The 26,663-nt window shown below is 41.5% G+C and overlaps 1 protein-coding gene across 5 annotated transcripts in view; it reads right to left on the minus strand.

Annotated features, from left to right (window-relative positions):
* Window positions 1–298: 298 nt before the first annotated feature.
* atp13a2 (ATPase cation transporting 13A2) overlaps window positions 299–26,663 on the minus strand; it is a 96,430-nt gene continuing 70,065 nt past the window's right edge. For 4 of the 5 annotated variants that reach the window (XM_041205932.1, XM_041205935.1, XM_041205930.1 and 1 more), the window contains 17 exons: window positions 25,723–25,833; window positions 20,443–20,489; window positions 18,831–19,019; window positions 18,507–18,710; window positions 17,404–17,508; window positions 15,506–15,662; window positions 12,438–12,558; window positions 11,896–12,020; window positions 10,319–10,482; window positions 8,675–8,779; window positions 8,120–8,199; window positions 6,877–7,029; window positions 6,470–6,566; window positions 5,500–5,723; window positions 4,424–4,572; window positions 3,113–3,285; window positions 299–2,382 (listed from right to left, as the gene is read on the minus strand). In XM_041205932.1, coding sequence (XP_041061866.1) covers window positions 2,212–2,382; window positions 3,113–3,285; window positions 4,424–4,572; window positions 5,500–5,723; window positions 6,470–6,566; window positions 6,877–7,029; window positions 8,120–8,199; window positions 8,675–8,779; window positions 10,319–10,482; window positions 11,896–12,020; window positions 12,438–12,558; window positions 15,506–15,662; window positions 17,404–17,508; window positions 18,507–18,710; window positions 18,831–19,019; window positions 20,443–20,489; window positions 25,723–25,833 — 2,375 coding nt within the window. In that variant the 3' untranslated portion in view covers window positions 299–2,211. The remainder of the gene's footprint in view (window positions 2,383–3,112; window positions 3,286–4,423; window positions 4,573–5,499; window positions 5,724–6,469; window positions 6,567–6,876; window positions 7,030–8,119; window positions 8,200–8,674; window positions 8,780–10,318; window positions 10,483–11,895; window positions 12,021–12,437; window positions 12,559–15,505; window positions 15,663–17,403; window positions 17,509–18,506; window positions 18,711–18,830; window positions 19,020–20,442; window positions 20,490–25,722; window positions 25,834–26,663) is intronic. The other variant, XM_041205934.1, reaches the window with a different exon arrangement.

Consider the following 26,663-nt stretch of genomic DNA (forward strand, 5'->3'; position numbering starts at 1 on the left):
ACGTGCAGGAAGACCTATCTTTTGTTCAAATGACATTGAACTTATACCTTTAAATCAAGAAAAACATCCCATGGTGCTTTAATGGATGTGCAACAAGGGTGATAAGATAGGTAACCAAAAGCTTATTCAAAGGTGGGTTTTTTTTGGAATAAGGGAGAGTTAGAGGCTTGGGATCACAGATTTACAATCCAGGTTGAGGATTTTAAATGGAGGTATTAACTTCTAATGTAGAGGAACAAGATGATGGGTCCAGAAGTGCAAAAAACATGAGGGTTGCTAGACAGTTGAGGCACAGAAATAAAATCTTTTTTTTATATATATATGTATACTGTACAGTTAGATAAAGCATTTGCATGGCAGGAATGCTCTTTGTAAAAGTGGCACAAAATGTAACAGAAAAATCCTGTAAACTGTACAGTTTTTTTTCCACCTTGTTATAAAAACTAATACAAAATCAGTTTTTGTACAAGTCAAAAATATTATACATGTATTAGACTGGTTAAATGTAGCAAGGGGAGTGGATCAGGATTGTTCTCAGATAAGACAGAGCCTGAAGTTGGGATGACATTTACACAAGAGCAGCCAAGGGAGATTAGATCATCTTGCACTATCAGAATTGCAAACCTCTCGAGAAGTAGAGTGTTGACACCGGACATATGATGTTACCTCTTGACAGATATAATACTCCATGTTTGTGCAAAGTTATTCTTGGAGATCATTGCCCTGCAGATTTTCCTTTTCTCCTGTGGTAGCACAAGGTGATGCCAATGATGGTGGATGATCATTTTCCCCACCATACATGTAACAGACTGTAGTGAGAAAGGGAACCAGCAAAGCTGATCACTATTAACTGAACCTTATCCACTCCACATGCTTGAACATATTCCAGATCCACAACACTATGAACAGAGTTAAATCAATTACAACTTGTTTTCTGGAACCATGATTACATTTTTGTTGTTTTGTTTCCTTGAAAATTCTCCTAGTTTTTGTAAAACACCAACAATCTAGATTTAGAGATGATCTATTTTTTAAAATTGCATTATTGTAACTGCTTACATTTAATTGTCTTATTGGATCCAAAATAATTTGTTCCCAATTTATCTGCACTAAAAATGCAGTAATCTTAGATTTTAGACATAATCTTACAGTATTCATTACTTCACCCATTTTATAGTTTAATCCCTTCTCTGGCAAGAACCAAGCTGTCATTTGCAGTTAACTGCAGCTGTGTGTCTTTGCACAGTAGGCACAAATCATTCACATAATAACTGAGGAAATAAATACACCAACCAGCCACAGGTTTAACCATTGGTCTGATGGCAGGAATCCATAACTGGCCTCAATACCATGGACTACAGGAAGAAGCAGAGGGGTTGGGGGGAGAAATTAAGCAATGTTCCAACTTCTTGGAAAGTTTTCAGTTGACGGTAGGATCAGGTTAAACTGAAGAAGCATGTTCACCCCAGTCCCCCCACAAACACAATCTAGGTTAATGTGAAAATGGCCACTAATTAGGTACATGAGGGCTACAAGTACCCATGGAACTGTACCTCTGTTTGGGTCTTCACTTTCAAGGTGAAAGAGAGGAAATATGGGCTGGGGAAAGAATTTTTTTTTAAACTTGGAAAACAAAGATAACTTTCACCATTCATGTGTCAGTTTAATGAAACAACAATATCCAGATTGGAGTTAACCCACCTGGATCTAACAATGCAGCTTGGTAAGTCTTAAAAGAAAAATGATTGAATGCCCACCCACCCCATCAATATTTTAATCCCAACCTGCATTTCCCCACTACTTTTAGGTTAAAGATATTTGCAAAGTGTAGTGTATAAATAAATAATGACGTAACAGTTACTAGAGACAAACTTCAGAACCCAGTTTCCCACAATATGGGGAAACCAGTCTGTGTAAATAAAACTTGGAGTATTTTATACAATGCCAAAAAAACAGTTGAGTTTGTCCTACACAGAGTTACCTCAATGTCCCGTCATTCATACCCAATAGGGGAGATGGTAATCACAGGGAAAATTCTGGCCTGGTCCATTCATAACCTACCATACATTTTTCCTCCCAGACTTTATGGGGGCTTTCAGTTTTGTTTCCAGCTGCACATTGTTTTTACGCCATTTGATGCACAAACTCATAGGTAGCATTTTTTTTGGTTTAAAAACTGGCCTTGTTCCCTTTGCTGGTTTCTGTGGAATGTTATTCGAAGTGGATGACCCTCCCTGATTCAGCATATATAACTTCATTAAGAGGAGGCCATGCAGAATTGTAGCAAAGTTCTTTCTCGAGTCTTTTATACAGCTTTTTGGACTGCTTTTTCTTGCAGAAGGGCCGTACGCACTGGTTTAGTAAGCCGCTGTCTATGGCTGTCTGAAAAAGTCAAATAAGATTACAGTTAAATGCTATTCACAAACAGATCCATAATTAAGATTATTTATCTTTAGCTTTTAATCTGCATTAATCCACTGACTCCAAAGGACAGCCTGCAGAATATCTATATATGCGGTAACCCAACTAGTAAATGTTGTACCATACCACCAGGTGGTGCAGTTTGCTACATTTCCTGACACTCAGAGTGTAAAGCAAACCAATGAAAGGATTCAGTACTCTGATCGAGTTGTACGATCCCATCTTATGTACCCACCAGGTACCCAAATTTGGCCTAAGTCAGTGGAGAAGTGGATATACAAAGGCCAGACACCTCCAAATAAAGGAAAATTCAGCACCAAGTCAGGATGGGCCACTTACTATGCTGCAGAAGCCTGGGGACCAGTGTTCAACATGGAGGGGGGGGATTGGACATGAGAGAAAAAAAAACTAAGCTACCTAGAAAATTAGGTTAAAAGCAAGTAAAAAACACTATTGAATTCTCCCTGAGATCTTCAGATATCCCCTTTATGCAGATTGGAGGAAGCTTTTGTCTCTGGGGTGATAATGGGCTTTCCTGGGTATTACAAATGCTGAAGAATGGAGAGTTGTTAACTTATCATGGAGCTCCTATTGAACTAGGAGGGTAAAGACTTCTCACCCTGTCTAGAACAGTTAGCTGAGCAGGGTATGGGTTAAAACGCTAACAGTGTTCTTTAAAGCCATTTCTTACCTCAAATAGAAGAGAAGTGATAAAGTGCAATGCTGCAAATCCCAGCAGCAAAAGTTTAAACTTCAGGTCAGTGATGAGCATCAGCTGCATAATCTGGCGGATGAACTGGAGTGGGTAAAGCGTCAGAAATACCATCAGAGCGTAGAGCAGAATCAATGCAACCAGGAACAGCACTGAAGGAAAAATGCAGAGTCCAGTCAGACATTCCTTTCAATATAGCACACAACGTTATTAAACTTCAAGGTGCTTACATGCATTATCAAACAATATTTGACGCTGAGACAATCAATCCATATGGACCCAGTATTAAGGAATTTTCTTTTATTCTTTCACAGGACATGGGTTTTATTGACAAGGCCAGCATTTGTTGCCCATCCCTACTTGCTCTTGAGAAGGTGGTGGTGGTGAGCTGCCTTCTTGAACTGCTGCAGTCCATCTGTCGTAGGTATATCCACAGTACTGTTAAGCGAATTCCAGGATTTTGACTCACCAACTGTGAATGAACAGAAATATAGTTCCAAGCCAGGATGCTGCGTGACTTGGGAGAGGAACTTGAAGGTGTTCCCATGCATCTGCTGCCTTGTCCTTCTAGGTAGTAGAGGTCACTGGTTTGGAAGGTGCTGAACGAGGCATGGCAAGTTGCTGCAGTGCATGGTCCACGCTGCTGACACTGTGCATCGGTGTTGGAGGGAGTGAATGTTTAATTTGATGGATGGGGTGCTAAATCAAGCAGGGAGCTTTGTTAGATAGTGTTGAGCTTTTTCAGTGTTGATGGAGCTTTGTTCATCCAGTTAAGTGGAGAGTATTCCATCACACTCCTGACTTGTACCTTGTAGATGGTGGACAGACTTTGGGGAGTCAGGAGCTGAGTTACTTATCATAGACCTGCTCTTGTAGCCACAGTAGTTAAGCGAATTATAATACAGCAGCTTTAAGTAGACAACTTGGATATTTGTCCTGTTTTTGTGGACCTGGTCATTTTTCACATTGTCGGTAGATGCCAACATTGTAGCTGTACTGCAACAACTAAAGTTTATGCCTCTTGCCTATTCCTGAATTTCACAATGTCAGACATTTCCGAGATGGAGAAACTGGCAGCTTCAAGCTGCTCTTACACATTTTATAGCAGAAGGTGCCATCGGCCAAGGGAACAAATCAATTGCCTGGTCTTTCCGCAATATTATGGTGCATAGGGAGATAATAGTAAAACAGCAAAATGTTGATTACACAATGCTTTTATCACAACTTTACATTCGTTTGGGATATAAATGATATGTAACTCCAATACTTTAGAGTAAAAGAGGCAAATACCATTAGAATAAAGCGGTTTGCGGAAAGGGTGTCCCTTGGAAAGTACTGTTGCCAGGATGAGGTACTGGAACCCAGACACACAAAATAAAGCAGTGTTTTCGTAGTTCGGGAGTTTGTTGCTGGAAGAACTGGCATTTACAGGAACAAACCTTCAGAAACACAAAAAAAATCTAAAACACTGTTCATAGGGACAGAGCAATGCAATCAGCTACAATGTGAAGCCATTTTACAACACAAAAGCACTGCACTAACAACCACAAAGGGTAAATCCTTGGTTACATCTGAACTACTTCAATTTGGCCCCACTGCAGGAATTAGGAATATGGACCCCTGGACCTTGCTCCACACTGTGACCACTCCTGCTAAGACAAGAGATGGAAATCAAACACCAGAACACACACGAATGCCAGCGGCCAAGTTCTAGTTATACAACACCATCTTGTCTCCAAATGGAATAAACAATTCAAGTTTTACTCATCAATCCTCTTTTTTTTTTGAGGTGACCAAAACTCTTCCTGACAAATTCATACTTTTTTCACCACAGAATAACAAGCACTTTGAAGATTTTGCATGACCGTGCATTCCACAACAGGGAAATTGGCTCAAATTATCAATGAGAGGTTTTTGCCCCCCTTTTGTTTACTAGTTTTCTCCCCCTAACGTTGCTGACCCCGCTGGGATAATCAGTGATAATGGCTGCCCTCTGGTATCTTAGCCAAATGGGAATCTATTACGTAGGAGTCTGAACAGTAAATGCTGGCAAATCTGGGTAAGTCACAGGAAAATCTGTCCTTGCCTTCACCTGAATCTCTCGCACACACTTCCAACAGGAGTTAGTGGATACTGATCAGGAGCAAAAAATCTTGCATAATTATCCCCTCACTAACCTCAGGATACACCTATCAGTATCCCAAGATTAATCATTTAAGTCAGCATCAAACTAAATAAATACAGAACTTAGGAGCTTTTTTTATGACTCAGTATTTCACTGCCTTAATTTAGTGCACTTTACATGCAACTTCATTCCTTCGTCTAGAGGGTGGCTGTATATCTGGGAACAACGGTGACACAATTACCAGTTCTGAGCAGTAGTGACTGTGTAGGTGAGGACCTGAATCATTATGACCAATAAGGTCTGCAGTAGCAGGCTGCCCAGGATTGAAACATTGATCAGACTCCCCACAGGTCGTTGTGCCACAAGCTGTTTTGCGGGTCCCGTTCGACCCATGAGGACAGCCACAGTTGTAGTGATAACCAGGTCAAAGTACAGGTACTGCCAATCACCCAAATTCGAGTTGATCTACATTTAAAATAAAAAAAAACACTTTAGAACAGAAGTAGAACTGGTTTCTTAATTCGGATAATAGTCACAACTGAAACATGATACGTTGAAGCGACTTAATAATTTTTTTTTAAAAAGGGAGTTTCAAAAATAAAATCAGTATTTGCTGTGGGCTGATCTTGATGGGTCAGCAACTGAGATTCTGCATTGGCTGGAAGTGATCAAGTGTGGTACATGTCAGGGGAGCAATAGATCAGGCCTGGGAGAATGGTTAGTTTGGCAAGGCACTGGAAGGTCCACCTGGCACATACGGATGAATTAATGTCTTCAAAAAGGGGATGCAAAATGATTCAGAAGGAAGCTTTTCCTTGGTTTTACCTATCTTATTTGGAGACTCTCCACACCACACACATCTCCCAGTAGACAAAATGACTGGTGATTTGCCTGTAGCCCTGGGCCAGTGCCATTCTGTAACTAGCTGCAGATACACAGGAGCTGCCCAATTTGCTGTCCTCTGATGCACAGTGTTCCATTTTCTCACAATGGAACAGCCATGATCAGACGGGTGATCTTGTGAACAAATCCCCATCTTCCTCTGCTCCAATATACAGGGCTCAGCACCGATTTAGCGCAGTACCACTGAGCTTCTTTCTAATCTCACTGTGGCCAATCTGCTGGTTAGGAAATAAACTAGACAAAGTTACTCAGTGTACAGTACATTGGATGGCAGGTCTGTATATCCATTATGCAGTACGTATACTTACCGTGTACAATATTAGCACAGAAACAAACTGGATCATGCTGTACATGGCCATGTATTTGAAAACTCCAAAGGACGTGATGAGAGAGGCTCGACCTTCCCTGCAAGGAATGGAGGAAGCTCTTGTTTTACACTGGAACTGGGAGAAGGGCATCAAGTGATTTAACAGCGAAACCTTTCCAATGTGAGGAAACACAGACTGCTGCTAAGGTCATAAGTACAGAGTGTGTCATAGGTACAGTTATTATGCAGGCGACAAGAGTATGGTAACAGTAGTCAGTGGTACCAGGCTTCATCCACCGTGCTGGCTCTTGCTTTTGATTGTTGCTCATAAAAATTGGTGATAATTCTAAGAATCAACATAATGGCCCCTCAAAAAAAATCTCCAGAATAAGCCGCCCAAGAACTCACCGAATCACCATTGGTACACACTCAATGTTATCTATTTTTGAGGTGAAGGGGGATGCCACCGAGGCCTCAGCCTCTGAGAGAGAGATTCCTGCATCAGCAGCTTTCAGAGCCCCACAATCATTGGCCCCATCTCCGCACATTCCCACAGAGTACCTGGAGAAACAGGGCGAACATTAGACAGGACTTTGCAATATCATAGAGAAGTACACAAAACCCAATTTCTTAAACGCAAAAGCACATGAAGATGTATCTAGAATTTTATATCTAACTATCCTGGAACTCTAATCTCCAAGAAATAACCTATCACTGTTAACAGAGTTACTAGCAACTCAATTCAAAAATTATCCATACTGTGGGCCACTTGCAGTTATACCGCTCAAAATGAATCAGTCAAGTGTGGAAACCCCATTACAACATTCATTCCACCCAAAAGTACTTATTTCTATATAAAATGATTTGCTTATCCCACAGCTGCAAACTGCTTCAGAATGGAAAGTTTACAGGCCTGTTCCATACCCAATTTTTAAATAATTTCTTCTGATGAATTTAGACTCAAATAAGAGCATTTGATAACTGCTAATTCCATCGGCATCCATCACTTTTTTGTGATTTCCACATCTCAACAAGTTTACGCATCAATAACTGAGCTACACGGAACAAAGTGGGTCCTGTTTCCATCCCTGATTTATGCCGTGGTAACTGGTTACACAACTGGGGCTGGAATCTCAGACATGAAAGGGTAAACTTAGTCCCAGTCCCTGACTCCTGTCCCTAATGGAACATGAAGCTGTGTGGAGAAGACATAGTTCAGATACAATGTATTCTGTCGTTAAAGAAAAGCCTGCGTCTTGTAATTGTTAAAGCAGTTACTGTCAGGTACAAACACATGACTAATCAGGAGAAGTCCGAGAGGATGGGCATGGAATTGTACGCCAGCATCTTTAGAAAGGAGGGTGAATATCTGCCAAGGTGCATTCCCTAGTCCCTGCATTACCTTTGGTCAAAGGAACAGGTGGGTGACCTTGTTCTTGGACTTGACCATTTGGTGAGGTGAGTAATAAGTGGTGAGAGTGTGCCCCTGGCATGACCCTCAACTTCACCACACATCTCAAACCAGAGCAGCTCAAAACAGTAAAGCAAGTATTTTGTGATGACAGATAATATGCACTTTAGTACATTCTCACTGCAAAGTGGAGTCACAACTCTTTTCCAACTACGTTTAACCATTCAATTGTCAACTTACTCCAATTTCTGTAAGCTTTCCACCAACTGTGTCTTCTGATTAGGAGCCATTCGAGCATAAACAGTGCCTCGAATCAGGATCTGAGGAGAATCATGAAGAAATAAAGCAGATTCAAAACGTCCACATGAATCCATTATTATACAGGCACTGCTTTATATTCCAATTAATCCTCCAACTGTTGATTTCACACACACTGAGCCTGATTATATATAAATTGTACCTTCAGCATTGGATTCTGTACTCCTCCGTTTCACACAGATTTTGTAATCCTGAAAGGTACTTTACCTGAAATGGGCTCAGAGACACTGCATCTCCCCCATTTAATCAGTATTGTACCCCTAGTTAAACCAGTTCTATATACATTCCTCAGTATTACCTACCAAGTTCTCTGCCACTCCATCCCCACCAGTACTGGTACTCCTCAGTATTACAAGACTCTGGGCCTCTCCCATTACCATTAGTGTTACAGATCATCGACCTGAGGGCCAGAGTAATAAACGTGCAGTTTTCCTCCCAGATTTGCAGTAAACACACAGTGAAAATCAAACTTCTCACCTTTTGTAGCAGATCTGGGAAATGGTCATAAACCACTGCAAAAGATTTTCCATTTAGTGCAAAGTGATAAGACTGCTCCAAAGAATGGTTCCCAGGCTGTTGCTGCTACAGTAATTTATACGATAAGAGATGAAAAAAGCACAGGGTAAGTCTGAACTGCAAACAGGCCACATGCAAACACAGTATGTAGAAGATATATAGATAGCCCACACCACCACCACCCCCCAGTCCCTGCTCAGCACTTTCTTAAATGTGATTGAGCACTTGTGGGGCCCAACCACCCCCTTTCTGAAAAAGGAAAAACAGCAAAATATTCCAAATGCTGGAAATTTGAAGTATAAAAACAAAAATGCTGGAGATGAGAAACAGAGTTAATGTTTCAGTCTGGTGGCCTTTCATCACAACTGCTGCCACTTCTAACATCTCGGCTCTTACTATAATTCCACCATTAAGCTCCCAAAATACGCAAGAACACAAGAGAGTAGGGCTGTAGACCATCTGGTCCATCGAGCCTGCCCCACCATTCAATATGATCAGGGCTGATCTTGGGCTTTAACTCCATTTTCCCACCCGCTCCCCATATCCCTCAATTCCCTGAGACACCAAAAATCTGTCAATTCCATCCTTAAATTTAGTCAATGATGGAGCATCCACCACCCTCCAGGGCAGAGTATTCCAAAGATTCACAACCTTTTTTTTTTTAAAAAGAGTGAAGACATTTCTCCTCATCTCAGTCCTAAATGGTACATACTGCCCTACATGCTCTTCCTCTTCTGTGCATCTTACACATTTAAAACAAGACTCACCACTGCCACTCCTACTCTTAACATTTTTTTCCAGGACCTCAAAAACTGTGGTAAATCTTACCTTCCACAGGGAGGCCTTTCAGAGAAGACTCACTAAGCTGAAGTCTTATAAGCAAAGGTTGAGCCCATACTCACTGGAGTTTAGAAGAATGAAACATAGAAACACAGAATATTCCAAGAGGTCTTGACAAGGTAAATGCTTAGAGGACGTTTCTCCTTGTGGAGGAACCTAGGATGAGGGGCGCAGTTTCAACACAAGAGGTTTGTCATTTCAGAGGAAGATGAGGAGGAATTCTTCTCAGAGGGTCGTTAGTCTTTGGAATTCTGTACTCCAGACAGCAGTGGAAGCTGCAGGGTCATTGAATATGTTCAAGGCTGAGTTTGACAGATCTTTGATCTACAAACGAGTGATAGGTTATGGGGGTGGGGTCGATAGGAAAGTGGAGTTGATGCCATAATCAGATTAGCCATGATCTTGTTGAATGGCAGAGCAGGCTTAAGGGGCCAAATGGCCAACTCCTGTTCCTATTTCTCGTTATTTTCCATAGTTGACCCTTCCTCTTACCCACTACAGGATCTTAAAGCCAATGCCATTCATTAATTCAGCTGTTCTTCTCTTCTATTCTTTTAAGCTGGCATTTCACTTTAGATGCAGTAACGAAAGAATGACTGACTTGTTTCAACAAGTAACTCTTTTGACCAAGTTCAGGGTGACCCCTTTTATAGTTCACTGCCAGATCCACTGGTGCTGCCACAATAATTCTATCACATTGTTTATCATTTAGCATAATTATACAATCCAGAAGCTGGTATTTCCTAGTTTTACTGGAATACCTACCTCTGTTCCATTCTGCTGGTCTGGTGCCAGCTCTGATGGCAGGAACTTCACACAGGCAGGTTTATCACGAGAGGGTGGGGAAGCATTGGCAAAAATAACTCTGTCCTTCAAACCTACCATCCCACAATTCCTGGCAACATTTAGAGCTGTCAACATGTTGTCTCCTGGGGAAAATAAAGAGGATTCAACCATATTATTGATGCAAGGACCCCAGGACACCAATTAGGTCCAGGACACAAACCATCGAGATATTGGTCCTTCTTGGTTAGCCGAGGCCTATGAATAACAAGCTCTGAAATTATGCATAATAGGATAAAGCGCAATTTCTGAAGTTACATCACTGTTCCAGGGAATTCATTGTGTGTTGTTGTGGCTCAAGTTCCTTCCTGCAGAAAGGAAACTGGGGTTTGGAAGGAAAGAAATAGCCAATTCTGATGACAGTTTTGCTAAGGCTAAAGTTTGCGAAAATGGGATTTAACTATATTCTAGAATGTTCTGTGGTCACATGAAATGCCATTGTGCTTTGTCATAGACAGCATTATTTAAAAGCTGCATTGCAGTGGAATTGTGGGGAGAGCCACTCTTTGCCGCAGGGGAAATGACGAACAGCTGACACTTCCCATTAACTTGTAGGTTTCGCATCAAATCAAAATGACGCTGATCAGGTTGAAATGTTTCTCAGTGCCACCCACAAAATCAACTGGATGCGCAGTGCCCGTTATGTAGGCAGATGCAGCAGCCATTCTACAACTTCAACATCACACCAGCAGCAGCAAAATAAATAAACTGATGCCCAGGTTCATGAAACTAGCACCAGTTGAAGGTAAGGCCTGCAACTCAGAGTGCTGGAAAAGGTTGTGCAATAAAAGACCCTCATTATAATGGAAGTAAAATACTGAGCTGAGGATTTCCTTGTGTGAGATGGCATGTGCTTTAACTATTAAAATGGAAGACTGTAAACCCAGGAGCTGTTTAGGGGTTGGGATTTGAACTTTACTTATACAAACCACGAGGTTCACAAACTCTCTGCTTGGTTTGGACTCAGTTAGCTGGTCTCTGCCAGTAGCAGCGGTTAAGGGGCTGGAATTAACTCAGCACCTCTGGGCTAGCTGGAATGGGAATAATGACAAAAATTAGTCAGATCTCCTGCTTCTGACCATTTTCCAAGGACTTCCGCTGAGACTGTGGGTGTTAAGCGAGGGCTGTGATGCCCTCCATGATGGAATATCTTGATTATACTCTCAGATACAGAGCTGTTACTTGGGTGAGGTATTATAGGGTTACTGCTGCCTGTGGAACCGTAAGCCAGTAATAAGTCAACATCTCCAGTTATGGGAGAAAACAATTAGAAAAAGTGCAGGGAAAAAGCTGAAAGACAGAGCAAAAAAAAAATGCAGATTTTGACGATTACACAGGTGAAGTAGGAACTAAAACCAGTAGAGGGCAGTCTGTGATCAATCAATATAAACCCATCCTGGCTGGTGAAATATCCCTCAGCCAAAAGTTTCCCTGTGGCCTGAAATGTCTATCCACACTTCATAATAGCACTGTCGGCCCACACGATCCATGCCTCATACCTGTCACCATCACAGTCCGAAAATTGGCTCGATTCAGGCTGCCAATGACTGGCGTCGTTTCTGGTTTCAAAATATTTCGCATAATAAGGAATCCCAGGAATGTCATCTCGCTTTCCAAAGAATTTCTGTCCAAAGAAAATACAAAAGTTATTGGAGCTTGCAATACATCCAGACACTGCAGCTCAGTGTGCAACACATGTAGGTGGAACCTATTGCCCCAGGGGTTACACCCTAGTTTAAACGTATTCAAATATTCAAATTAGAGGGGACTAAAGCTCATATTACAGGACTGCAGCCAGAGTAGCAGCAATTAGTTAAGATCACGTTTGGGGTCATGGGAGGAATAAAAAACAAACTAGGGGATGAAGAGTGCCAGAGTTTTGAGGTCCTGTGAGAGAAAGATCAGGAGACGGTGAACTGAATCTTAATTTCAACACAGGGCAGTGTGGGGAGGATTAAAAGTCTGTTAAACTGGGTCTTTGACATAGAGGAACAAGAGATAAAAGCTCAGATAAGCAATGATTAGAACGTTAGCTACGCACCTTTCCAGCTTGTGTACTGCCTCAAACGTAATGTCTTGACTCAGTGTTTTGTGTGCAAATCCCAAAACTCTGTATCCATCTCTGGCATAGTACCTCAACACTTCTGAGAAATCATCAGGAACTGGAAGTGAATGAGTATATGTTTAGGTTGTAAACACAGCCAGCTCCACAGAAATATCAGTTTCATTTCAACCAATGCAAGAATCCCAGGAATCAAACACCTGACCATTCACTCCTAGTATACACAATTCCAAAGGCCAAACTTCTGCCCATTCCACTGATATTTACCACAAAACCATTGTTAATTTTTTTTCAGCCAGATGGTGGTGAGCATCTGGAACACTCTGCCTGAAAGGGTACAGGAGGTAGAAACTCTCATTACATTTAAAAGGCACTTGGATATGCACTTGAAGTGCTGTAACCCACAGGGTTACAAGAGCTGAAAGGTGGGGTTATACTACTGGATAGCTCTCTTCATGCAGCATGGACATGGTGGGTCTAGTGTCCTCTATATTGTAAATCTTTGTGTTATGTTCTCACCACTAACTCCTGCAAATACCTGGAATATACTTCTGCCCATCCCACTACTTTGTCAATTTTTTCTTCAAGTTTCTCTATCTCCATCACATCTCACACACCAGAGTTTTCACTATGTCCTCCTTTCCCTCAGCTCTGGATTCCACTACAACATAGCCAGGACTCTCAAGTTCTAACCCATTTTCCTTGTCTCACTGTTTCCCCCACCACTCACAGCCATGATAGGGTTCGCCATGAAAAGCTTAAATCTTAACTAGCCTCCACATTCAATTGACCATCAGTGTCATTTCTGCTACCTCTATCAGGTTCTCTTCCTTCTCCACTCCACTTTTTGATGAGACCATTGCCTCTCACATATCTTTCATCACTCTTGCCATCTGCTTCTGCAACACAGGAGATACAACACATCTTCATTCGCTTCCTCCCACACCGCTGTCCAGGGCGCTCAAACGCACACTCTGACTAAGGTAGACAATTTACTTATACTTCCTCCATCCAGCCGAGTGTATTTTCTCTGCTGCAGTCTCCTCCACACTAAAAAGACCAAATACATTAGTTGATCATTTTGCCAAACATCTCTAATTTGTCCTCTAACATGACCCCAAGCTCTCCGTCACTTGCCCCTTCAATTCTCCATCCAACTCACACTCTTGTCCTCTCTGACTATGGCTGCCAACACTGTTTCAATGAAGCACTATGCAAGCTCAGGAAACATCTTTCTACTAGGCATTTTGCAGACCTCTGGTTTTGACATAGCATTTAATAACTTAGACCTCAATTACAACTGTCATTTCTGTTTGATAGGAAATATTGGCAATGTGGAATTGATGTATCACTTTGGTAGGAACAGGTTGTTGCTCGGGATGGAGTCCTGCCATCAGCTCACTGCATTTGGGTTGGTCTGCATCCTTGGTTTTAATCTTTTTTTAAAAAAACACAACTAAGTTCCTGAGCCAAAGAAGCGGTTTCCTGCTTCCATGTCGACCTGCGTTCCACTCACTCATTCTTACATTCGATCTTGTAAATGTCCTCAACTTCTCCCATTATGCTCCAGTTTATTATTATTCCAGCCATGGAACCATTTTCTGCCTTTCACTTAAGCGCTTCACATTTTACTACTTCTCTGGGGTGTGTGCGCGCGATGTGTATATATGGGTTCAGTCCTTATTTAAATACCATTCCATCTGTAGTTTCTCCACAGCTGACACAGAATCTACACACGAACAATAATTTCTCCATTAACCATTGTCAGGTGAGGACTTTGCCTCTGAGCCAAAAGCTCTGGCTTCAAGTCAGACTCCAGGAATAAATAACCAAGGAAGATGCATTCATAACACAACCAAACAGGTTGAGTATCATCCTATAAACCCTGCCAACATACGTCAATGGCAGGCGGTAAGAGCAAGAGAGGTTCCTGGTCAGCCAAATGATGGAAAAAAAAAATTGGAGCCTCTATCAGCACTATTCATAGGTCCAGACTACAACATGTAAAAGCAACTCGAGACTTCTTGGTAGGCCAGTTGGCTGGACGGCCGATGTGGATCAGATCTGTGCCAACAGCACAGGGTTCAATCACTGTTCTGGCTGGAGTGGATTAGGAACCTGCGTCCATGCCTTACACGTGGTGCAGGTCACGGTGCAGTGGATCGGACCTGCCCTTGGGCAGAGAACTGAAGAATCATTGGTGATGCCAATAATGCCTTATTTCAGTAATTAACCTGGAAAGTTTAGCACCTGTTCAGAAATAAAGGAATCTTGCCAAAACAGGTGACATGCCCTGGTTTCTTATAAACACAGGGCCCATTTAGACTAAGTGTCAGAACCTTTACACTGTTTGAAAAAGTTATGGTGTATTTATTTTTTTAAATTAATCTGGCTAATTAAGAGTAATAAAATCAGGACCTGCGTATTTTTTAAAACAGAAGCTCTTCACTGTCTGAAAGGTCAGGGCTTCCTTATCCACTTGCCAACACCACTCACCCTCATCCAACCATTTCCCCAATCCCTGTCACTGATGTACTTATTCAACTCTCCAGCTAAAGAAATTGTCCACATTCCTCCACCTCCCTAAGCCAGTGAAATAGCATTTCCCCATGCCTTCCTGAAGAATTTTTCTAATTACCACTCCCCCACTCCACTGTCTGAGCTACTGTTACAACTTCTTCCCACCAACTACAAAGTTTTTTTTCCCCAATATGTCCTCCTGAGGTACTTGTCTACTCAGGCCCCACTGAAGTAGCCATCTTCACCGCCAAATTCCCTCTCCCCAGTCACGTCTGCCTTCCTCCAAGCTTTGATTGAATTGTCCCTCCACGCGTAACAGCACACTCCTGTTTTCATCATGAAAACCCAGTACCTTACAATTCTGGGAAATCTTTCGAACATCCAAACTTTGATTGCAGTCTGGGGTCTTGCGTAATGAAATCAAGTTTGAAATTATTCTAAATGTAACTAATTCTAAACATCCTTAAATTGCTGCATGTTTTTGTGATATGCAATATAAATCCTAAGCTGGTATTTTAGTCAGTTACCTGTTTCCTTTATACAAAGGCTGGCAACCATCTCAGGTGCACCCTTCATGTACACCTCCACTGGCGATTTGTCCGGCCTCTTTATGATCACACTCATCCTCTGCAGCGATGAAGCAAAGGGAAAACGACGGAGAATCCCCAAACTCAACTCTTGTTTCTGCAGGAGGGGAGAAAACACAAATGTGCAGCAAATGTTATAGATTGGGCCATTATCTAGCCATTTTCAGGGGCTTTGTCTTCATGCTATCTTGCTGTAGTCTGGAAAGCAGGACAACTTGTACGCCAACCACCTCCCACCATGCAACTCTTCCCCACCACCTGCCCCCTCCGCAATATCACATTGCAGTAGCTAACAGATCACATATGATAGTGGGTTAAAACAATATTGTCAAGTTTCACCCCCTCTTCTCTTCAATCTTTCCTGATGCTTCTGGCTGTAGCCAGGGTCCAGTTATACGGACACTGTTCACCCTCTGCTGCCTTGTCCAATAGACAAGTCCTTATTTGAGAGTTTAAACTGTGAAAGCAGCAGGCTAATTGTAGAAGGTATCTCAGCCAAGCCGGAGCAAGAAACCTTGCTGATGTAGTCAGATAACAGCATGCATTGGAAATCATTATACCTGGAGTCTGTGTGACTTATTGGTTGCCTTTCTGAACAGAGTTTTTAGGGAGCTCCAGGAAAATTTTGAATCCCTCGCTCTAGGCATGGAGTGTGACTCACCAAGAACACATAGATGAGTTAGATTAACAATCAAGGGGCATGTTTATTAATAGATTAAATACAACTGTGTTTTTTTTGGTTGAGGGGGTTGGAAGACCTTAAAAACTTTTTTCTGTAAAATAATGAAACACTTCACAAAAAAAAACCAAGGTAACAGACAGCCGTTCTATTGAAGGTTCTTGGATTCCAGAGTTATATTGGCCTGTGAATCATAACCTTACCACGTACTAACTAGATGCACCCAGCTCAGTTGTACCTAAGATTCATGTCCAAGAGCAGTCATGTTTTGATTCTTCCCTCTCCCCTTGTACACTTGGAACAATGCAAAGCTATTGACAACACTGATGTTAACTAATTTTATTTTATCTTGCTCACTGATGATTTGCCAGTCAGGAATATTGAAAAATTAAACACTGCTGAAGTCAAACCTTTGCAGTTTTTCCACAAACTAAATTGATTAGTCTCTATTCATAAGATCATAAGAAATAGGAGGAGTAGGCCATTCAGTGCATTGACCCTGCTCTGCCATTCAATAAGATCACGGCTGATCTGATTCTGGCCTTAACTCCACTTTCCTGCCTGCCCCCCCATAGCCTTCGACATCCTTGTAGATCAAAAATCTGTTTAACTCAACCTTGCGCATATTCAATGTCGCAGCCTCCACAGCTTGCTGGGGAAGAGAGTTACAGAGACCAACAACCCTCAGAAGAAATGGGAGACCCCCAACTTTTAAACTGTCACCAAGTTCTAGATTCCCTCAATGGGAAAAACATTCTGTCAGCATCTGCCCTGTCAAGTTCCTTCAGGATCTCAATCTTCTCTTGCTGATAAGTGAGACATGTTGCCAAAGCTTTTCCTCATGTATTCATCAGGAAAAATACAAGAATGCCAAAATTCAAACAATCACAACAATTTATACTACAGGAGAAAAGAGTGTTGATTGGTGGCAAGTCAACTCCGATTTGCCAAGGTGTTGTAATGGAGAAAGCAACAGGGAACTATAGGCTCCCCAAGCTCTTGGGTAATTCAAAAAAGACACAAGGCTTAAACTTATTCCTTTGTTTACAGAGAATGGGTCCCTGCATATGAATGTATGTCACTCGTTACAAAATTGGAGTCTGAGAAGTAACACTGCTAACTACTGCCATAACGTCAAACATTAACCAGCGATACTTACACTCCCATAAGGCTGTTCTTCCAATGGTGGTGGCTTTACGACAGACACAACCTTCATTCCAAATCTTGAAACAATATCAGACTTTGTAATATCATCTGTCAAAATCTAAAAGGAGAGGTGGCTCTATCAGTGTAAATGGAAGTAACTCACAATATAGAGAACCAGCTCATCTTACATAGGCAAACAGCAGTGAGAACAACTGCACTGAATGGAACTTTAGGCATAGAGCACTCTGGGTCCAACACGAAGCTATCACATGATTTTCCCAGTTATACTCTTGAATATTGATGCTCCAGGAGTAATATCATAAAGGGAACATGACATGGGTATTGTCACCACAAGATGATAGCCAGCAAGTAGGAGTCAGGAGTTTAACCATTCAAGGGGGACAGAATTTGGATGGAAAGTGACCAACAAGGTGCTATTGAACACCATTCACCAGGTAACCTTGACTCTGCCTCCTCTAAAATTGAATGACTGCATGATATTAAGTGACCTTGGTGAGGAATAGGTCTAGCAGCAAAAAGGTGGTGAGGGCAACAAAATGCTTATAAATGATTAATTTTACATTGTGGTTTGAGCTTGGTTCTGTTGGTTCAGAGTCAAACAAAGAATCAGGAATGAAAAAATTACCAAAGATCTTCCTTTAGTCTACAATTGTAATTGCCTGGCTTGGTTTAATGAATAAAAAGATCCCATGACACTATACAAGTAAGAGCAAGGAGCTCTTCCAGTGTCCTGGCCAACATCAACCCTTCAAATCAGCAATACCAAGAACTAATCAATTGCTCATTCATCTTGCTGCTGCCATTTGTGGGATGTTACTGCTGCAGAACAGCAGCATGTTTTCCCCATATAAACTTACTGTATAGTTTGCTGTATAGAACATCTGGAGATGTTTTAACATGATATGATGCTTTATAACTCCAAATATAATTAGCTCACTCAAACAACTAGAAAACTAAATTCTAACTTTGAGTACCAGCTGCCCTACCATGAATATTTTCTGGGAAGCTGCATTTTTGAGTCATGGAAAGAGTCCTTTTAGTACCACCTTTAGAACTATTAGCACACTAGAAAACTTGGTCTCAGAACCGACTCACCCAACCAGTTGACTCAATCATCTTCAGGTCGAGTGGGTCACCAATTGGTTCGTTGTTCAAAAGGGTGACACTGTGACAGGTGGCCAGCGCATGAAGCATTGGACCGCTCACATGCCGGATGTCATGAACAATTGGCTCAAAGGTCTTGCCCCCTACCAGTACAGCCCCCCAGATGTCCAGGCCTTCTTCTGTAAGTGTTCCTGTCTGAAAGGAAAAATGGTAACGTTAAGACTGGCTGCCATCATTTCACACTCAACAATGTATCAATTTCACTTACAAACACAATTCCAGACAATCACTGGCATCGACCATTGTCTACCTCACCTTATCAAAGCAAATGAGTTTTAGTTTGCCACAGATGTTGATGCGTGGCGGACTAATGCAGAAAATTCCATATTTTTTCAGTCTGTTCTGGGCATAGATAGTCCCAACAGTCATAGCTGCAGGGAGAGCAGGTGGAATAATGATAGTGATCAGATCCAGGACACGTTTCACCAGTCGCCCCACAGACACCTGGAGTGGATGAGGGAGAAAACATGTATTACAGGAAAGGGCAACAAAATAAGTCACATTCAGGTATTAAAGGGCTGATTTCCCAAATGCTTTCTTGATGCGGAGCCTCACCATTGGGAACATAAATTAGAAAACACAGGATGATCACTAGGATTTCTCAATATGTGCTCCGGGCAGAGAGACTCCACACTGCAAGCAAGCATTGGGAAAACTGGCCCGCAAGCATCCATTTCCATTGCAACAGCCAGTCATCTAAAAGTAAATAAACAATACTTAGTAGTTCTTCCCCGTTAACCTCAACTAGCCCCTGGGACAGGGGCTAAAGGACAAACATTTTTCTCAGTGAAATCAGTCTCCTCAGATATCACAAGCTGAACCACTCATTCCAAAAATTCACTTGGAAACAACCACTGAGAGGGTGAATAAGTTCAGTTTTAAACTGTTCTTAAAATATGCTTGTTCAGTTAACTATGCTTAGTACTATTACAAAGGTTCCTGTGAATCCACTGGAGTGAAGGTTTTCTCAGGGTGTTGTAGGTTAGTGACACCTTAGACACAGCAGGAAGATTTCCCTCAGAACTCACGATTTCTCACAAAATTGATAATGAGTTCTGAGGGAAATCTTCCTGCTGTGATTAGGAAGTCACTAAAAACATTGGAAATTTACTCTCGAGAGCTATCTTTCAGCATTTGTCATAGAAAATCATTGAGATATTTCAAGTATAGATGGTTTCCACAGAGGGCTGCATCAATAAATCCACCTCAAGTTACTGCTTTAAAAATAATTGACAGGTGACATTCTAGAACCTTGCTATCCCTTGAATGACAGGTTCACCCAAAGCCGCAGCACGTTAACAGCAGGAGACATCAGGACAACTAACTGAAAAGAAGGTTGAGTTTTTGAAGACAACATGAGCAATACTGTGCTAAGCAGCCTGCCTGCGAAGATTGCACTTTGACTTGCCACAATTTTAGAATTCCTGCTGAAAAGAAACTAAAGTCTCAGGATTGGAGGAATAGACAAACTAAATACAGGAATTCATTACAGTTTGTGTCCTGCTCCCTGCTTCCCCATGCTGAAATTTCTAAGGTACTTCCTTGGCACTTCCTGACAATATCTCCTCTTCTTTTGTTGAGGAGCGCCTGATCTTTATTCAAGGTCCCTCCATGGCAGTACAGCCATGAGAGCTCAATGTGTGGGGCTTTATGGGTGTGAACCCCCTCTACTACTCCATACCATAGAATCTTGAGACTTAATGGTATACCATATTCTTGGATCCAATCCTTCTAGAATTGAGAATTTGCACTGCATTGACTATGACGACAAGGAAACAGTGACTGGTCTATTTCAAATATATAAATTGATAGCCAGCAAATGTAGCTGGCAATCATAATGAAGATAAGTGGAACTCAAAACACTTACCTTCTGCCTCTCTAGAATCACAATGCTGTATATGTCCCCAATCAAAGCTGCAAAAAATAAAAACAACTGCTAATCCTGAATTACACTTGATCACAGACTATGTCTCTAATATACAAAATGCTCCAATCTTTGGAGTGATTGGTAGTAGAGTAACCGTGGCATCCCAGTTTCCTTGCCGACATTTCTTGACATGTCTCCCCTCTTCTGCTGATGGCATTGACTCATGGTGGGGTCTAATTCCTAAGGTGCTGGCATCTCTCTAGTACATTGCCAAGTGGGCACTCTTTATGGGTGAACCTAGTAAGTGCCAGCAGGTTATTTGACCATAGATGGCATCACAGCCAAACCTAATTTTGTCTTTCCCAAGACTGTCCATTGGCTTTATGGCAGCAATCAGGAGCCCTCGATCATTGTGCATAACATCCTACACTGAATGTGTACAAAACTAGTGCCAGTGTGGGAGAACAGCATCCATCTACTGCATCCTTAAATTTAACCTATAAATCTGGTCCCTCATTTTTAAAAAAAAATCTGGTTCCTCATTTTTTTTCAAATTAATCATTGCTAGGATAAGGGAGCTAGTTTTAGTGATGCAAACTGATGGATAACAGCCTCTTGGGATCTGAACTAAACAAGCAGCAGGGGAAAAGTGGCTTTGAAATACAGGATCTTTATCAGAGACAGGTCTATTCAATCAAAGAATTACATACATTATATATCTGCCAGAAGAAATGGGGTGCAGCTGACTAATTGAGTGAAGACTTGGAGTTTGGTGAGAGGGAAGATTGATGAAGGGGGAGGAAGAGTTGTTTGTTTCTTTTTCTATCTTTCTCACCCCATAGAAATTGATTCTTGTGCTACAACAGGGAAAGGAACTAGCTGTTTGGTGAGTATATAGTAAGTGGGTTAGTTCTATTCTATCCCTAAGTTTTAAAATAGTACACAATTTGGTGGTCAAGTTAATAAAATATATAAGAAAGCAACATAAATAAGTGATTAATATAATTAAGTAATTATTTAAAACACATTAAGGATTGCAGGGCAGGTGATGGGTCAAGGCTGCAGCATGTGGGAGCTTCCGGTTAACACCGCAATCCAGGGCAAACACGTCTGCAACAAGTGTTTGCGATTTGAGGAACTTCGGCTCAGAGTCACTGAGCTGGAGGCTCAGCTGCAGACTCTGCAACACATCAAGGTGGGGGAAATGTTGCTTGGATGCTTTATACCTGGAAGCAGTCACACCACTTAGGATGGGGTCTTCTGATTGGGTCAGTGGCCAGGGATAGGAGGGTGTGACTGCGAGTGAGGCAGGTAAGGGGACCTGGGGGGGCAGCAGCACAGGAGTGTGAGCCTCTGCAATTGTCTAACAGGTCTGAGGTTCTCTCAGCTTGTTTGGATGAGTGCGGGGGCTGCAGGGTGGATGAGGAATATGGCCTTGGAACCGTGGTACAGGAAGCCATCCAAGTGGGGGGAGCAAAAAGGAATGTAGTGGACAGTATAGTGAGGGGGACTGACACTGTTCTCTGTAGCAAAAAACGAGAGTCCAGATAGCTTTGTTGACTGCCCAGTGCCAGGGTATGGGACAGCTACTCAGGGCTGGAGAGGAACTTTGCTGTGGGAGGGGGAGGAGCCAGTGGTCACAATCTATAGAGGTACCAACGATGTAGGCAGGATGAGGAAGAAGGCTCTGCATAGTCACTATGATAAGCTAGGCACCAAAATTAAGAAGCAGAACCTCAAAGCTAATAGTTTCTGAATTATTACCTGAGCCACATGCAAATTGGCATAGGACAAATAAAATTAGAGAAATGGATGCATGGCTCAAAGACTGGTGTGGGAGAAATGGGTTCCAGTTTGTGCTGCACTGACGCCAGTATTGGGGAAAATGGGATCTGTACCATTGGGACAGTCTACACCTGAACTGCTTTGGGGCTGGTGTCCTCGCGAACCGCCTAACTAGGGAAGTAGAAAGGGTTTTAAACTGAATAGTGGGGACAAGGGATCAAATTTGGGAAGATCTGGTAAACCAAAGAGAAGAGACAAGGCTAGAAAGACAGGTATCAATATGGGAAATGATAAACAGACTGTGACAAGAAGGGACGGAGAGTACAAATCTAAGAGCAAATCAACAGATAAGGCTAGACGCTACAAAAATAATAAAAAGGATAAAACTAAAGGCTCTATTTTTAAATGCACGTAGCATTTGAAACGAAACAGGTGACCTAATAGCACAAATAGAAATAAATAACTACGATCTGATAACCATTACAGAGACATGACTACAGGGTGACAGATTGGGACCTGAATATTGAAGGGTATGTGACATTTAGGAAGGACAGGAAGTTAGGAAAAGAAGGAGGGGTGGCTCTGTTAATTAATGATGGTATTAGCACATTAGAGAGAGATGACTTAAATTCAGGAAATCAGGACGTAGAAGTGTTTTGGGTTGAGATGAAGAATGAAAAAATCAAGAAGTCACTTGTGGGAGTGGTGTACAGGCCAATACAGTGATGTATTGTAAGTACACAGTAGGACAGAGTATAAGAGAAGAGATAATGGGAGCTTGCCAGAAAGGCACAGCAACAATCATGGGGGATTTTAATCTACATACTGACTGAAAAAAATCAGATGGGCAAAGGTAACATAGATGTGTTCATAAAATGTTTTTGGGATATTTTCTTAGAACAGCACCTTCTGGAGCCAACCAGAGAGCAGGCTATACTAGACCTGGTTTTGAGCAACAAGATAGGATTCATTGATAACCTCCTAGTGAAGGCACCCCTAGGTGGCAGCGATCATAATATGATTGAATTTTACATCCATTTTGAGGGAGAAACTAGTGTGTCCAAGACTAATATTTTAAACTTAAATAAGGGCAATTATAAGGGTATCAAAGCAGAGCTAGCTAAAATGAGCTGGCAAATGAGGTTAAGAGTCAATATGTCAACAGAAGTTTAGTGGCAGACATTTAACGGGATATTTCAGAATACACAGAATAGATACATTCCAATGAGAAAGAAAAATTCGAAGGGGAGGGCCCACCATCCATGGTTAACTAAAAGAGATAAAGAGAGTATCAGATTTTAATTAAAAGCATATAATTACGCAAAGACAGGTGGCAGGTCAGAAGATTGGAAAGAATATAATGAACAACAAAGATTGACAAAAAGATTATTAAGGAGGGAAAAATTAGAGAAAGCTAGCTAGTAACATAAGGACAGATAGTAAGAGTTTCTATAGATATTTAAATAAGAAAAGATTTAACAAAGTGAGCGTTGGTCCCCTAGAGTGTGTCTGGGAAATTGATGAAAAGTAGGGGGATGACGGATGAATTAAACAGGTATTTTACTTTGCTTTTCACTATAGAGGACACAAGTAACATGCTGGAAATAGCTGTAAATCAGGGAATGGAAGGGAGGGAGAACTCAGGAAAATTGCAATCACTAGGATAGTGGTATTGAGCAAATTGTTGGGACTGCGGGCTGACAAATCCACAGGTCCGCATGGACTTCACCCTAAGGTCTTGAAAGAAGTAGCTAGTGAGATAGCTGATACACTAGCTTTAATTTTCCAAAATTCCTGTGATTCGGGAAACGTTCCATTAGATTGGAAAAGAGCAAATATAACTCCTTTAGTCAAAAAGGGAGGGAGACAGAAAGCAGGAAACTATAGGCCAGTTAGTCTAACATCTGTCATTGGGAAAATGTTAGAAGCTATTATTAAAGATGATATAGCAGGGCACTTAGAAAAATTCAAGGCAATCAGGCAGAGTCAACATGGTTTTGTAAAAAGGAAATCATGTTTAACCAATTTATTGGAGTTCTTTGAAGGAGTCATATGTGCTGTGGATAAAGGGGAACCAGTGGATGTACTGTACTTGGCGTTGATAAAATGCCACATCAAAGGTTATTGCAGAAAATAAAAGCTTGTGGTGTGGGGGTAACATATTGGCATGGAAAGATGATTGGCTAGCCAACAGGAAGCAGAGAGTTGTCATAAATGGGTCTTTTTCTGGTTGGCAGGATGTGACAAGTGGTGTGCCTCGGGGATCAGTGCTGGGGCCCTCAACTTTTCACAATTTATGTAAATGACGTGGATGAAGGGACTGAGGGAATGGTTGCTAAATTTGTTGACGACACAAAGATAGGTAGGAAAGTAAATTGTGAAGAGGAAGTAAGGAGGCTATAAGGGGACATAGATGGGTTAAGTGAGTGGGCAAAGATCTGGCAAATGGAATATAATGTGGGCAAATGTGAAATTGTTCATTTTGGCAGGAAGAATAAAAAAGCATATTATCTTAATTGTGAGGGATTGCAGAGCTCTGAGATTCAGAGGGATCTGGTGTCCTAATGCATGAATCACAAAAGGTTAGTATGCAGGTACAGCAAGTAATTAGGAAAGCTAATAGAATGTTATAATTTACTAAGGGGAATTGATTACAAAAGTAGGGAGGTTATGTTTCAGTTGTACAGGCCACTAGTGAAGCCATATCTGGAGTATTGTGGTCTCCTTATTTAAAGGAAGATGTAAATGTGTTAGAAGCAATTCATAAAAGGTTTACTAGACTAATACCAGGAATGGGCGAGTTGTCTTATGAGGAAAGGCTGGAAAGGTTAGGCATAAATCCACTGGAATTTACAAGAGCAAGAGGTGACTTAATTGAAACCTTTAAGATCCTGAGGGATCTTGACAGGGTGGATGTGGAGAGGTTGTTTCCTCCTGTGGGAGAATCTAGAACTAGGTGTCACTGTTTAAAAATAAGTCGTTCATTTATGACAGATGAGGAGAAATTTTTTCTCGAGGGTTGAGTGTCTTTGGAACACACTTCCTCAAAAGGTGGTGGAAGCAGAGTCTTTGAATATTTTTAAGGCAAGGCTAGGTAGATTCTTGATTAACAAGGGGATGGAAGGTTATTGGGAGTAGGTTGGTATGTGAGGTTGAGATTACACTCAGGTCAGCCATAATCTTTTTGAATGACAGAGCTGGCTCGAGGGGCTGAGTGGCCTACTCCTGCTCCTAATTCATATGTTCGTAATACAGGAGGTAAGGAATGAGAGTTAAGGTGAATAACGGGGTGCCTTCACATCCCATTGTGCTAAATACTTTTGTTAATTTGTCCAACAATGATTTTGAAGACTGACCCTTGAGCAATTTCAGCTGCTCTGTTTGTGGGGGACTGGAGTGCAGGCCAAGGTGTTCCTCAGAGGGAAACAGAAGTTCCAAAACTTGCACATACCTAAAGCACCACTCTCCCCTTCAAAACAAAAAAACACAGCTTACCAAGTACTGCAAGGAAGATGATAAATTTCACAGCATCTTTGTAGAATTTAAATCCCAGAGGCTTGGGGTACAGAATGGAACTGATCAGTTCTCCTTTAGCAGTACTAAAGCCTGCAGAGAGAGAGAAAGTGATAAGGATTTGTCACAGATTGGAAAACGTACAAAACTGACAATGGGGCAGAATGCCATGACACTTGACTACATGTTGATATGCAACATGACAGCAAATTTTCACAAATGCCAATTCTAGTAGCAGGGCTAAAAAATAAGCTCATCCAACTTTGCTGACATTTCAATGTAAATTGAAATTCAATTCAGAATCAACTTTGAATTGTTATTATTGGAGGACAGTATTTTAACATAAAACAATCACCCAACACTGCTCTGTAAAGAAAGATTTGCTGCTACTCCTATATCTGGAAGAATAAAATCCAACCAGCCTAGTTAAAGTTAAGCTGATAAGAAAATCAGCACTAAAATAAAAGTACTGCCGATGTTAGAAATCTGGAATAAAAACAATCAGTGCTGGAAACACTTAGCAGGTCTGGCAGCATCTGTGGAGACAGAAACAGAGCTAATGTTTCAAGTCCAAATGACTCTTCTGAAGAGTCATACTAGACTCAAAATGTTAACTCTGTATCTCTCCCCACAGATGTTGCCAGACCTGCTGAGTTTTTCCAGCACTTTCGCATGCCAGGTGCTACAGATAGAAAAGAATTGCTCTGGTGTTGGAAAGGTATCTTACAAGTTGGAATACAGTAATGGGTCCTGTGGCTTAGAAACTTATTTGTTCTCCCTGGTAGTAGTAAACAACTTTAAAAAAATTATATTGGGGAATAGTTACATTAAGAGCATCCTGACCAACAGCATAATTACCCACGAGAGATATTTGTACCTTAACCCTTAAAATTGACTTTTATAATATGTAACTAATGTAAAAT

Source organism: Carcharodon carcharias, chromosome 15 (assembly GCF_017639515.1).
Source record: "Carcharodon carcharias isolate sCarCar2 chromosome 15, sCarCar2.pri, whole genome shotgun sequence".
Lineage (NCBI taxonomy): Eukaryota > Metazoa > Chordata > Chondrichthyes > Lamniformes > Lamnidae > Carcharodon > Carcharodon carcharias.